This window comes from Nilaparvata lugens, chromosome 6, assembly GCF_014356525.2.
Source record: "Nilaparvata lugens isolate BPH chromosome 6, ASM1435652v1, whole genome shotgun sequence".
NCBI lineage: Eukaryota > Metazoa > Arthropoda > Insecta > Hemiptera > Delphacidae > Nilaparvata > Nilaparvata lugens.
Window position 1 is genome coordinate 41,351,022 of NC_052509.1, and position 14,675 is coordinate 41,365,696.

Below are 14,675 nucleotides of genomic sequence, written 5' to 3' on the forward strand. Positions count from 1 at the left end.
AATATTCTACTAATTTATGAAAGATTAGTGAAACTAACATTAGAGTAAATAAGAGATGAGTGACTCTATCCCAAAAGCAGAATTTGAGCATTTGTTATAATTTTCCTTGAATAGAGATACATTTTTTATTAATTTCCTTGAAAAGTGTACCTATTTGATATGTTTATCCCCTATTCTCCTCAGCTCAAGTCGAGTTTTATGGGTTTAGAATAGATGTGAAGACGTTTTATGAGTTTTATGGGTGTAAAGACGTAAATAACACAAGTGGTTTGTTGCAGGTTGTGAAAGGCCTGTACTCATGGTGCCAAGGATGCGCCCATGGGGGTCACATGAAGCACATACAGGAATGGCTGGAGAACTACAGCGAATGTCCTGCAGGCTGTGGGCATCAATGTGAATACACATAGTATCTTATACTTCCGATTTCAGTAGTCATAAATTGAATCATGGTCTGTGATGCTTGTACAGTATTTTAAAGATTAAAATGTTTTATTTTCATTGAATTTGCTCATTTTATGTAAATCCAGATATCAGAATCGTAGGTACCTAATTTTGAACACAAAAATTACTACTAATTTCTCTACTCATTCATATTTTTTATAGATGGTTCAGTCATGAGAAAAAGCTCGGCTGCCATTTCAATCAGTTCTTGTTACTGATATAATAGTTGAGTATTAAAGGTTATAATTTATTTATTTATGAAAAAAATGGAAGCATACAGGATTTCTCCCAAAAATTGCATCCATAACAACACAATTACAATAGTTCGTTATACATAGTAAGAGTACAGAAAAGAAGAATAGTATTGAAAAATTACAATGAAAGAAGAGGAAAAATTATAGAAAAAAAAGAAATGAACAAAAAAAACCGAATCAGTACTAATCATACCCTTGAGGACTAGTACAAAAGTGGATTTAAAAAAAACATACAACATCAACTCAACAGACAAGAGACACATTAAAACACTCGACAGTCACACTCGCAGAAGTCGCCTACAATCCCTACGGAAGCGACTGTAACCGAGAAGCAATTGAGAAAAGCAATAATAAATAATTATTTATTGTATTGTTGAAACATGTAAAAATTCAACACATGTAATAATACATAAAAGTAGAGGAAACTTCTACGAAGTCATTTTGTGCAAATATAATCGACATTATTACACTATTCAACTAAAATATCGGGGCACCGAGCTTTGCTCGTTATTTATTTATTGATAAACAGAACTCAATTCTTCAAAATGATTGGGGAAGGACTAACAGGCACAGCCCAAATCTGTTTCTTCCCCGAATTTTGATTTATACACTATAAATATTCCAAAAAGTAGGTTATGCTCCATACACTCGAATTAAGATGAAATTTTCAGTCCAAATATTTGAAAACATCAAAGTTCTAATTTAGATTGTTTACATACCAAATTGAATAACAAAATAACACTCACTATCACTTAGAACTGTAATAGTTATTTGTGCAACTAGTGCGCAAAGTGACACAGTTTGCTGCACCGAAAGAAACGTTTACGCACGAGCCGTAGGCTAGGGCGGAATGGTTTTTTGAGTGAAGCAGAGGAACTTTGTTCACGTATTTCACATAAAATTTTTCTTACAGTTACCATTGAATATGAGAAGTGGATGATTATGGGTAAAATGATGGCTGAAATCCATCAAATGTTTGTATATATAATTTTGTTATTATTAACAACAACTTTAATTTTTTTTAAACTTAAAATCAAATTGAAAATTAATAATCGATAATTTATTCAAATTTAAAATTTAATTAATCCATCCAAATAATTTTGAGTAAATCTTAATTTCTAAATCAATTTATGAATAAAAAAAATATTATTTGAAAATGTATAATTAATAATATTCAAAATGTATAATTTAATGAGTTCTCATTTTTATTTATTTGAAAATCAGAAAAAATATAGATAGAACAAATTTGCCTTCAAAATACACGCCAACAATGTCAACAGATGATTGGGATGGCTGCAAGATAATACGCAAAGTGATACTTTGCGCACTAGAGCGGAAAAGTGATTTTTTGCGTTCTGTAATCAGTGCAGGAATGGTAACTGTAGGATTAATTTTGAATAGTATGTAAAGGTGCGTACAGACACACGCTCCGATCATGAACGTTACGAGAGATGTTAGCTCTTCTCGCGTTCCACTCTTGCTCCCCGGTCGATCATCAATCGATCTGCTCGAGTGACGTTCGATTGCGGAGCAGAGCGAAAGTCTGTACGCACCTTATGATAACAAATCAGATGTATTTTGATCGAGTCAATTAAAATTTCTAGATTTCTCGCGAGATACGGTAAGCCAATTGATTACACATCTGATATCTCACACAGGAAAACGCATATTCTGTTATCGACAGACGACAAAATCATCATCTGTTTTTCCAAGGATGAATTATCCTTCTCATGTCCTTCAGCAAGTTTTCCCAGGGTTGAGACCTAGTGCAATCGAATATTGATATCATAAACCTACTATATTCCAAATTTCGTAAAAATCGTTAAAGCCGTTTTCAAGATCCGTTGAACATAAATAACCATATAGAAAAATATAAACAGATATACAGAAATTGCTCGCTTAATATAATAGGATAAGGCAAGAGGATATTAACTTAAATAAAACATATATATTTGAAAAAGTTGCTATAATTATTATGTGTTTATAGATTAAAAAAACAATAATTGTGATCAACTACAGTTAAAATATAAAAAGTGGAAACATACGATTCTATGAGAAACACATAAAAACAATACATCCTCATGAAAAATATAAATTTCTATGAGAGATTCAATACAAAAATATAGCATTCTAACTAAACAACTCAAGCTAAGGGATCTCGATATTAATATTAAAAGAGGACGGAATATCAATCATTATCACCAATACTGCATTGAAACAAAGTTAATACAAATCTTGTTACTTTTGTAGAGGAGTCTTCTACATTATTCATTTTGTGCAAATATAATCAACATTATTACACTATTCAACTGATTAATAAATATACTTTCTCCAGGAAATGCCATTTTGCAAAAATAATGTATTTCAACTACAATTAATCAAATAATCATTTGTTAATAAAGTGATGGAGTATGCATGCATCACTGCAACACCCGATTTACTTAAAATTAAATCTGGAACTTTGGACTAATCTTACTTTTACTTGAGACACATGACGCTAACTACTTGTCAACTCAATTTAATTTTATTTCAATCTAACTATGATTCTAATAATTTTCGGAGGATATAAAATTGAAAAAATGTACCAACTAACTAGGATATGGAGTACAGAACACTTACTTTACAGTAATATAAAATCAATGGAAATTTCAAAGTAAATATAAAATTATGAATGTACTATTGTTGAAACATGTAAAAAGTCAACACATGTCATGTGATACATAAAAGTAGCCTTATACATTACAATGTTCAAGCTCAAAACATGTTAAGATTTAATACATTTACGTTTATACAAAACATATACGAATTTCGTAACATAATATCGAAGTTACCAATAAGTATTACCTAAACTTAATTAATTGTGACTGCTTAATACTTATGTCTTGAAAATAGTGGATAGGGATTGAATATTATCATTGCACAACTAGATTTCACTAATCAACTTATTGGTACCTAATAGATTTATATAAACTGGAATAAAAGAAAATTCAGATGCTCAAGAATAAACTAATAATATTAATAATAATGATAGGTATTTGATGTACCTCTAAAATTCAAGATATTTTATAATAGTTTCTTCAAGGAATAATTTGCACATACTGTAAAAATATTTTGTTTTGAAATTAGTAACTTATTATTCATTGTAAAAAATGTAGTAGAGTGTGATATTTGTACACCAAATGACTGTGATGTACGCATAGGTATGATTTATGAATGTATTTAATGTAGTCTGGAAATTCAAATTTATAAAAATATACTCGTAGTTGTTACAAGTATTACCACGCCTCAACTAACAAAGATGGCTTGGATTAACGAAGTATCTATTACATCGAGTCAAAGTGGCCCAGCCTGATGCAATGTCAACAATAATTCTAGTATTACGATTTCCATAATTCTTAGTTGCTATAAATTATTATATGTATTTGATAGGTGGAGAGACTAGACGGTAGTTCCGCCTCGCCTCGCCAAACACTATGTTTGGGAACATGGTAGGAAGTAGGTTCAAAACTTAATTTATGCTGTAAACGGTTACATTGTCAGATTACAGGACGATTATCTTGTAATAAAAAATAACACCAAATTCCTATCAACCCCTACTCCCAACTACATATATTTCAAATACAAAATACTCAAATTTGAAGCTAAAAGTAAACAACTGTCGTCATCGGAATAGGACAACTAGTATGCCACATCTATGTTGTTTTATAACATATATAGATAATACAGTATTGAATGTATGTTGTTGCAAGTCAATGAACATGAACACAGAATGAATGAGTGATTTCTAGGTTAAGGCACGGTGCGGAAGAGGTAATGTGATTATGCATAGGAAAGACTCTGCTCGTAAGTTTTGTCCTTCCAGTCGTACTCGTCTGGCTTGGCCTCATGCCTGAGCTTGCACCAGCGGGGCCCGTACTTGAGCATCACCATGATGCAGACGGCAACAAACAGGGCAAGAAATGTGAGTGGTGGCCAGTAGATGTGGAACATTTTGCAGTTGTCACAACTTCAACTAATTAGAGATCACTCTCGCGCTTCCTCAGCTCAATCTGCTCCTCGTCAATGTCTTCCGAGTGGTAGACTGGCCGCGGGGCGACGTACGCGTCTTCCAGTTCGGTCAGGTCCAGTGGCGGCTGCTGGTGCGGTGTTTTCGTCCAGACCGGAATTAACCACCGATTACCTAAACAGAAAATAACAGGTCTGTGAAAAAAATAAATTGTACAGACAGATTCCTTCTTAAACAAGTTCCTTTTTAGAACGATTAGCACTACTGACAAGATTGGGAACAATGATTCTGCCGGGGTTCACCTGCACAAGTAATTACTATGAAGGAGTAAATTTGTTGATAAAATTCGATTTTGATAAGTTTTTTGTGGACCTCTTCATAATTATTGATAGTTTCCTATATATGAATTTTTATAAACGGTCATTATTATAAAAACTTCGATATATTGATATGGATTGGTTGCTCGTAGAATTGGCTACCTCGGAACTCGCTGACTCCATGTAAAACTGTCGTATGAATCAAAACTGCTCTGATCGGTGTAGTATTGATTTAAATGGCAGTTTAACATGGAGTCAGCGAGTTCCAAGTTAGCCAATACTATCAACCCATATTAATTTACAATCAACTATACTGTACACTTGAGAGCAGCAGAACATCTGTTCTTCTAACTTCTAAGCAGCAGAACTTCTAACAGCCAGCTGCTGTCGACAAGATAATTTCAACACAAAACTATATTCTTCTGTTGACAAAATCCTTGCGTTTGTTGAGCATTTATAAAATGTAGGCCTACACAATATAAAAATTTATTCTACCAAATTTATCAGCATTCTATTAAGTTTTTCCTCTTCCAATATCATTTTAATGATAATTGTTAGCTGTACAAATGAATAAATGTAATATTTTTATTCTCTTTAGACTAATTCCTAGGACATCGATTGACTTTACCGATTACTTTTTACATTGCCTCATTGCTATGAACGAGATTCGCCTGAAGTGAATGTTTTTACTTTCCTTGCCCTACTACCATAGGTAAGGAAAGTATTGCTTTCCAAAAAAAATTTAGGTACCCTAATTTCAAGTTTTCTATACGTTTCAAGGTCCCCTGAGTCCAAAAACATGATTTTTGGGTGTTGGTCTGTGTGTGTATGTCTGTGAACACGATAACTCCATTCCTAATCAACCGATTGACTTGAAATTTTAAACTTAAGGTCCTTATAACATGAGGATCTGACAATAAGAAATTCAATAGAATTGAATTCAAAATGGCGGAAAAAATGGCGGATAATTACTAAAAAACCATGTTTTTCACGGTTTTCTCGAGAACGGCTCTAACGATTTTCTTCAAATTTATACCATGGATAAGCCATTTATACCATTTATAAGCCCTATCAACTGACATGAGTCTCATTTCTGGGAAAATTGCAGGAGCTCCGTAATATTCTTTTGAAAAATGGCGGATAATCACTAAAAAACCATGTTATTCACGGTTTTCTCGAAAACGGCTCTAACGATTTTCTTTAAATTCATACCATGGATAGCTATTTATAAGCCCTATCAACTGACATGAGTCCCATTTCTGAGAAAATTGCAGGAGCTCCGTAATATACTTGAGAAAAATGGCGGATAATTACTAAAAAACCATGTTTTTCACGATTTTTTCAAAATAACTTGACCGATTTTTTTTCAAATTCATACTCTGTATAGTTATTTATCAGCTCTATTAACTGGCATGAGTCTCCTTTCTGGGAAACACATAAAAACAATACATCCTCATGAAAAATATAAATTTCTATGAGAGATTCAATACAAAAATATAGCATTCTAACTAAACAACTCAAGCTAAGGGATCTCGATATTAATATTAAAAGAGGACGGAATATCAATCATTATCACCAATACTGCATTGAAACAAAGTTAATACAAATCTTGTTACTTTTGTAGAGGAGTCTTCTACATTATTCATTTTGTGCAAATATAATCAACATTATTACACTATTCAACTGATTAATAAATATACTTTCTCCAGGAAATGCCATTTTGCAAAAATAATGTATTTCAACTACAATTAATCAAATAATCATTTGTTAATAAAGTGATGGAGTATGCATGCATCACTGCAACACCCGATTTACTTAAAATTAAATCTGGAACTTTGGACTAATCTTACTTTTACTTGAGACACATGACGCTAACTACTTGTCAACTCAATTTAATTTTATTTCAATCTAACTATGATTCTAATAATTTTCGGAGGATATAAAATTGAAAAAATGTACCAACTAACTAGGATATGGAGTACAGAACACTTACTTTACAGTAATATAAAATCAATGGAAATTTCAAAGTAAATATAAAATTATGAATGTACTATTGTTGAAACATGTAAAAAGTCAACACATGTCATGTGATACATAAAAGTAGCCTTATACATTACAATGTTCAAGCTCAAAACATGTTAAGATTTAATACATTTACGTTTATACAAAACATATACGAATTTCGTAACATAATATCGAAGTTACCAATAAGTATTACCTAAACTTAATTAATTGTGACTGCTTAATACTTATGTCTTGAAAATAGTGGATAGGGATTGAATATTATCATTGCACAACTAGATTTCACTAATCAACTTATTGGTACCTAATAGATTTATATAAACTGGAATAAAAGAAAATTCAGATGCTCAAGAATAAACTAATAATATTAATAATAATGATAGGTATTTGATGTACCTCTAAAATTCAAGATATTTTATAATAGTTTCTTCAAGGAATAATTTGCACATACTGTAAAAATATTTTGTTTTGAAATTAGTAACTTATTATTCATTGTAAAAAATGTAGTAGTGTGATATTTGTACACCAAATGACTGTGATGTACGCATAGGTATGATTTATGAATGTATTTAATGTAGTCTGGAAATTCAAATTTATAAAAATATACTCGTAGTTGTTACAAGTATTACCACGCCTCAACTAACAAAGATGGCTTGGATTAACGAAGTATCTATTACATCGAGTCAAAGTGGCCCAGCCTGATGCAATGTCAACAATAATTCTAGTATTACGATTTCCATAATTCTTAGTTGCTATAAATTATTATATGTATTTGATAGGTGGAGAGACTAGACGGTAGTTCCGCCTCGCCTCGCCAAACACTATGTTTGGGAACATGGTAGGAAGTAGGTTCAAAACTTAATTTATGCTGTAAACGGTTACATTGTCAGATTACAGGACGATTATCTTGTAATAAAAAATAACACCAAATTCCTATCAACCCCTACTCCCAACTACATATATTTCAAATACAAAATACTCAAATTTGAAGCTAAAAGTAAACAACTGTCGTCATCGGAATAGGACAACTAGTATGCCACATCTATGTTGTTTTATAACATATATAGATAATACAGTATTGAATGTATGTTGTTGCAAGTCAATGAACATGAACACAGAATGAATGAGTGATTTCTAGGTTAAGGCACGGTGCGGAAGAGGTAATGTGATTATGCATAGGAAAGACTCTGCTCGTAAGTTTTGTCCTTCCAGTCGTACTCGTCTGGCTTGGCCTCATGCCTGAGCTTGCACCAGCGGGGCCCGTACTTGAGCATCACCATGATGCAGACGGCAACAAACAGGGCAAGAAATGTGAGTGGTGGCCAGTAGATGTGGAACATTTTGCAGTTGTCACAACTTCAACTAACTAGAGATCACTCTCGCGCTTCCTCAGCTCAATCTGCTCCTCGTCAATGTCTTCCGAGTGGTAGACTGGCCGCGGGGCGACGTACGCGTCTTCCAGTTCGGTCAGGTCCAGTGGCGGCTGCTGGTGCGGTGTTTTCGTCCAGACCGGAATTAACCACCGATTACCTAAACAGAAAATAACAGGTCTGTGAAAAAAATAAATTGTACAGACAGATTCCTTCTTAAACAAGTTCCTTTTTAGAACGATTAGCACTACTGACAAGATTGGGAACAATGATTCTGCCGGGGTTCACCTGCACAAGTAATTACTATGAAGGAGTAAATTTGTTGATAAAATTCGATTTTGATAAGTTTTTTGTGGACCTCTTCATAATTATTGATAGTTTCCTATATATGAATTTTTATAAACGGTCATTATTATAAAAACTTCGATATATTGATATGGATTGGTTGCTCGTAGAATTGGCTACCTCGGAACTCGCTGACTCCATGTAAAACTGTCGTATGAATCAAAACTGCTCTGATCGGTGTAGTATTGATTTAAATGGCAGTTTAACATGGAGTCAGCGAGTTCCAAGTTAGCCAATACTATCAACCCATATTAATTTACAATCAACTATACTGTACACTTGAGAGCAGCAGAACATCTGTTCTTCTAACTTCTAAGCAGCAGAACTTCTAACAGCCAGCTGCTGTCGACAAGATAATTTCAACACAAAACTATATTCTTCTGTTGACAAAATCCTTGCGTTTGTTGAGCATTTATAAAAATGTAGGCCTACACAATATAAAAATTTATTCTACCAAATTTATCAGCATTCTATTAAGTTTTTCCTCTTCCAATATCATTTTAATGATAATTGTTAGCTGTACAAATGAATAAATGTAATATTTTTATTCTCTTTAGACTAATTCCTAGGACATCGATTGACTTTACCGATTACTTTTTACATTGCCTCATTGCTATGAACGAGATTCGCCTGAAGTGAATGTTTTTACTTTCCTTGCCCTACTACCATAGGTAAGGAAAGTATTGCTTTCCAAAAAAAATTTAGGTACCCTAATTTCAAGTTTTCTATACGTTTCAAGGTCCCCTGAGTCCAAAAACATGATTTTTGGGTGTTGGTCTGTGTGTGTATGTCTGTGAACACGATAACTCCATTCCTAATCAACCGATTGACTTGAAATTTTAAACTTAAGGTCCTTATAACATGAGGATCTGACAATAAGGAATTCAATAGAATAGAATTCAAAATGGCGGAAAAAATGGCGGATAATTACTAAAAAAACCATGTTTTTCACGGTTTTCTCGAGAACGGCTCTAACGATTTTCTTCAAATTTATACCATGGATAAGCCATTTATACCATTTATAAGCCCTATCAACTGACATGAGTCTCATTTCTGGGAAAATTGCAGGAGCTCCGTAATATTCTTTTGAAAAATGGCGGATAATCACTAAAAAACCATGTTATTCACGGTTTTCTCGAAAACGGCTCTAACGATTTTCTTTAAATTCATACCATGGATAGCTATTTATAAGCCCTATCAACTGACATGAGTCCCATTTCTGAGAAAATTGCAGGAGCTCCGTGATATACTTGAGAAAAATGGCGGATAATTACTAAAAAAACCATGTTTTTCACGATTTTTTCAAAATAACTTGACCGATTTTTTTTCAAATTCATACTCTGTATAGTTATTTATCAGCTCTATTAACTGGCATGAGTCTCCTTTCTGGGAAACTAATGGGGGGTCCACCCCATCCTTGAGAAATGGACTTTGTAACCACCTTCTCGTGCATGAGGTAGGTAGGTAGAGCAGTTCATAAAAAGAACACATAGTCGAGATATTTCATCTGTAGAACAGCTGTTTTGACGACTTTAAAAAATGACGACTAAAAAAATCATCGAATTTCCCAATTTACACAAAGGAAAAAGTACTCTGAAAACAATTATATATACACATATACAAAAGTCTGATCGTAGTTTCGAATATGAGCAAGGAAAGTTGTGTGAGTGTATCACACCAGATTTTTATGCATTTTATCAAAAACCAAGGTATATGGACCCTACTTTATTGTAGATGTCACCCGAGCCTCAAAATGAGGCCACTTAGAACACTTATAATATACAATCATAAACTTGTGTAAATAGTTTGATGTGAAATTAATTTGTTTTTCAAAATAAATATGTAGTTTATATAATAAAACGAATTATTGTTTGAAATTGAGATAAATCTACTTTACATATCATTCTGTATAATTATAACAAGTTAGAAGAGTCGAGAAATGGTAATGGGAAATCTTACCTGTATTACTATCTTGCCAATAGTGTTTGTGCTTTGAACACCAGCAGAAGAAAGCGTTCAAAATGAGCAATGTGAAAAGAAGGATTGTACAAATGGACGTTGTTACATAGAAGTCGGTATAGTCATCTGGTTCCCTGTGCTTGTAGAGAGGATTCTTTTTGTATTCGTCTACGTCTCCTTCATACACATTTACAGACATTCTTTAGACACAATAAACATCATCTAAAACAAAAAGATTTCAATTGTTTTATTATTAAACCTATGTATTGTTGAATATGTCAAAATGTAGTGAATTAAGTTAATATAGGTAGGGCAGTCAGCTCTAAGAAATAGATTTGGAAAATCATTTGAAAACCAAATCTCAGGAGTAAAATTAATACTTCTAGGCCTGGACAAATGAGTTCAGCGGCCAGAATATCTTATTTTAAGAATAGTTTGTTAGAATAATATTTTATCTAGCAAAACTAAAATTTTTTCCGAGGTCTCTGGATGTTTTGTTCCTAGTAAGCTTTTTCAGTCATAACATGAGCACATTTGATACAAGAGATATCATAATTTATTTATCTTCTTTAAAAAAATTAAAATATTAGAACCATAAAATGAAGCTTAAGCCGCGTTTACACCAAAGTTATTAACAAAATGTTAATAACTTGATCCATATAGATTCTATTAGATTGAACGAAATTTGACAAACACATAATTATGATCATCATGTGTATGATAAGTTATGTTTAATCTAATAGAATCTATAAGTATCAAGTTATTAACATTTTGTTAATAACTTTGGTGTAAACGCAGCTTTAGAATCTCAAGAATAATTCAATAATATTCGTTAGGATTTACAGCAACCTGTTATTCTAGCCAACGCCCTCAAATTTAATGCCGCAGTAAAACAGTAATAGTAGTCTATTACTAACCAAAGGTTCCAATTTAAAATTACCAAAAATGGTTTTAAGTAGATGAAAAGAAAATTATTGGTTTAAAACAAATACATAATCCTGTGAATATTTACCTGATATTATGGACGCGACGCCTAGAGTTGTTTGAAAACAACCTGACGGTGAAGAATAATTTTACAAATTTACGAATGAGGCACTAATACCAACCTTAGACCAGTTATAGAATAGACACGAAGGAAGTCTAGCCTCTGGAGACTACATCCACTGCCAGATCTCCAAATCGTGACGTCATCGTCGGATAATAAACTTTCAGATTGTGTCTATTTCAGAAGGATGTAAACTATTATTCATTAAAATAGTAAACTCCCGCTGAAAAAGACACAATTTGCTATGGAAAACAATGTAAACAAACTCTACAGAAATGTTTTCTATCTGATGCTGACGTTACGATTTGGAGATATGGCAGTAGATGTTGGCTTCATCGACTTTCAGTATGAATATACAGTAGGCCGTGTCTATTCTATAACTGAGCACATACCAACACAAAGACAAGAAAGATCGTGGAGTAGGCAAAACCAAAGACAAAGTTTGGCTGTCTCCGCCTTAGACCAGTTATAGAATAGACACGCTGGGAAGTCTAGCCTCTGAAGCCAACATCTACTGCCAAATCCACCCATCTTGACGTGACAACAGTGACGTCACGCATCGTATGAAAAACTTTCAGATTGTGTCTATTTCAGATTCATGGTGTTTTTAGGTTATTTCTAGCTACGGGCAAAAACGATATCGGTTAAGTTATTAAGTGTTTTGAAAATAATAAGGTACGGTAGCCTACAAAACTAATTTATTGTCATGCTGCAATGAGTTCACTTACATCATAACCAAGGATAATATTACAGTTCTTCTTCTTCTTCTGCTTCAATCGTCCAATTGGTTGGCAGCTTTCCATCTTTGTCTGTCCAGAGCCAGCTGTTTTAGTTGGGTATAGCTCTGGACCCCAAGATCCCGGTGAACCGAAATATTCTTAGTACGAAATAGTCTTAGTATGCTACGTCATTTTGACGTCACCGGGCATGCGCAGAAGGCCGAAATAGAAATAGTAGTCATGCGCACTGGTCGAAATATTCTTAGTATAATGATGTCATCAAAGACGTCATTGCGCATGCGCTGTACAGTTCTACACCATCACAGTAACAATTTAATGCTCACGCACGCGAGTCCGCGTGATCAGTGTTACCAACAATAGAACCTCTAAACTATAATTTCCCTATGGATTCCTACAGCAAGATTTCTTCCCTAGCAATAGCTTGGCTCAACATCAGATCATTACTGTAGTAACTCAAAAAAGCTGTACTCAAAAAGCTCTTATGTTTCTACTCTAGGGGAATTATCTATTAGAAGTGAACTATAAACAATCAATATTCATTTGATGAATTAATAGATTACTTTGGCATTTCTTCCCACCTTACCATTCATCAAATCGATTTTTAAGGCTAAATAATTTTTTTTAAGGAAAATATCAACTTATTTCGAGTTGATACAGTAATGCATAGGAAGTTGAGTTCAATTTTTCTACTTGATATCATCTGGTGAAATTTAAACAATATAACATTTCTATTTGGAGATTGATTAATTAGTTTATTGATCACATTAGCAATCATTAGTTTCATATTTAATTTCAAATTAAGGGTCATGTTGAGGGTCTCAACCAACTTATTTTTTAATTCCTCACACTAACCTTTCAAATCAATGTGAATTCACACCATTCTTTTACAATGGATGATTATTATTTTCAAGGGTGCCCAGGGGATGCATATTACATGGGGGGGAGAGTTTCTTAATTCAGTGGTGGGAGGGTGCGTTCACCCGTGTTATCATAACAATAATTTCAATCTTTTAATTTGTTCCTTTCAATAGCTTCAATGCTTCACATTGAGTTGTTTGGCTATTGTAAATACCAATCAATATGTGGAATGTGAATAGATACTATAGATATTATAGACTAACATGATAGAACATAATTTCGACTTAGATTACATCATCATCAGTATTTTCAATGTCCCTTTGAATGATATTCTATTGATTTGGAATGTTTACTCAAAATCAAGAGGAAGAAGACTTTCAATGATATAGAATGAAACACATGTTGCAATCTATTATTATGACAATAATCCAAGGTTATGCTCCACGAAGTTCCATGATGATTCTGCAATTAAATATTCACAATTGCATTTCTTTTGTTATTCCAAATTCTCCAATAACTCTTCAGTTAATAATTAATTAAAATATAATTATATGAGGAATTTTTAATATTATCATTAATAATTAGAGCTTACCCATAATATTAAAATTCATATTCATAATCATATTATGATGACTGCTGCAATAGATTAAAATATCAATATTTTGATATCTTTGTCTTTTCAAGTTTTCTTCAATTTTTAAATGAGAGAGTAAGATTTTTAAAGATACAGAAAAATTTTAAGACTTTCAATATACAGAGTATTGAATACAGACTTTTGAATACCGATTTCCATTCAAGATGATTCACTGAAGTTTATACTTTTGACCAAGCTTGTACTTGAAATCGTTTTGGATAGGGCCTATGAGATACTTAGGTTTCACTCCAATTGAAATTTCGTTGGGTTACTAACACCCCTCCCCCGTCTATGCGTTCTTGAAATTCTTGGGTTATCTCTAAATCAATAAAATTCTTGTGTGGGGGTCCCAAAAAAGCTAGTGATGTAGTATGACTGACGAAAATTTGTATAGATGGGGGGAGTGTGTGTAGAAGCTAATTTTTTTCTGAATTAATTGTTGTTGGGGGTAAGGGGTTAACCGAGTAAAGCAAGTTTGATAATGATATTGATGTATTGCGAAAATCATTACTTCAATACTTTAGTATCTTATCATTTAGAACACTTTATAAAACTTTAATAGCCTACACTTGATAATACTCGATAATACTTTAATATACTTAGCAATACACAAAATTATGGTGGAGAGGCTACTGATCCATGACAGATGGCAATCATAAGTGTGGTGATTTAAATTTCGACAAT

At 32.9% G+C, this 14,675-nt stretch overlaps 3 protein-coding genes across 3 annotated transcripts in view; 1 reads left to right on the forward strand and 2 right to left on the reverse strand.

Annotated features, from left to right (window-relative positions):
- LOC111049193 (GATOR complex protein WDR24) overlaps window positions 1-503 on the forward strand; it is a 65,891-nt gene extending 65,388 nt beyond the window's left edge. The window contains exon 11 of the mRNA XM_022335209.2: window positions 279-503. Coding sequence (XP_022190901.1) covers window positions 279-407 — 129 coding nt within the window. The 3' untranslated portion in view covers window positions 408-503. The remainder of the gene's footprint in view (window positions 1-278) is intronic.
- Window positions 504-2,642: 2,139 nt separating this feature from the next.
- On the reverse strand, window positions 2,643-4,811 carry LOC120351924. The gene has a single exon (XM_039430813.1). The coding sequence runs from the start codon at window positions 4,683-4,685 to the stop codon at window positions 4,515-4,517; it is 171 nt and encodes a 56-aa protein (XP_039286747.1). The 5' UTR covers window positions 4,686-4,811; the 3' UTR covers window positions 2,643-4,514.
- Window positions 4,812-6,554: 1,743 nt separating this feature from the next.
- On the reverse strand, window positions 6,555-11,881 carry LOC111049190. The gene is made up of 3 exons (XM_022335208.2): window positions 11,727-11,881; window positions 10,715-10,936; window positions 6,555-8,570 (listed from the first exon to the last, which is right to left on the reverse strand). Exons 2-3 carry the CDS (start codon window positions 10,911-10,913, stop codon window positions 8,407-8,409), a joined length of 363 nt encoding a protein of 120 aa, XP_022190900.2. The 5' UTR covers window positions 10,914-10,936; window positions 11,727-11,881; the 3' UTR covers window positions 6,555-8,406.
- Between the last annotated feature and the right edge of the window lie 2,794 nt (window positions 11,882-14,675).

Coding starts and splice junctions, on each gene's coding strand:
- LOC120351924 (XM_039430813.1), bottom strand. CDS start 4,685: ATGTTCCACATCTACTGGCCACCACTCACATTTCTTGCCCTGTTTGTT.
- LOC111049190 (XM_022335208.2), bottom strand. CDS start 10,913: ATGTCTGTAAATGTGTATGAAGGAGACGTAGACGAATACAAAAAGAAT. Junction 8,571..10,714: donor TTGGCAAGATAGTAATACAG/GTAAGATTTCCC, acceptor TTTTCTGTTTAG/GTAATCGGTGGTTAATTCCG.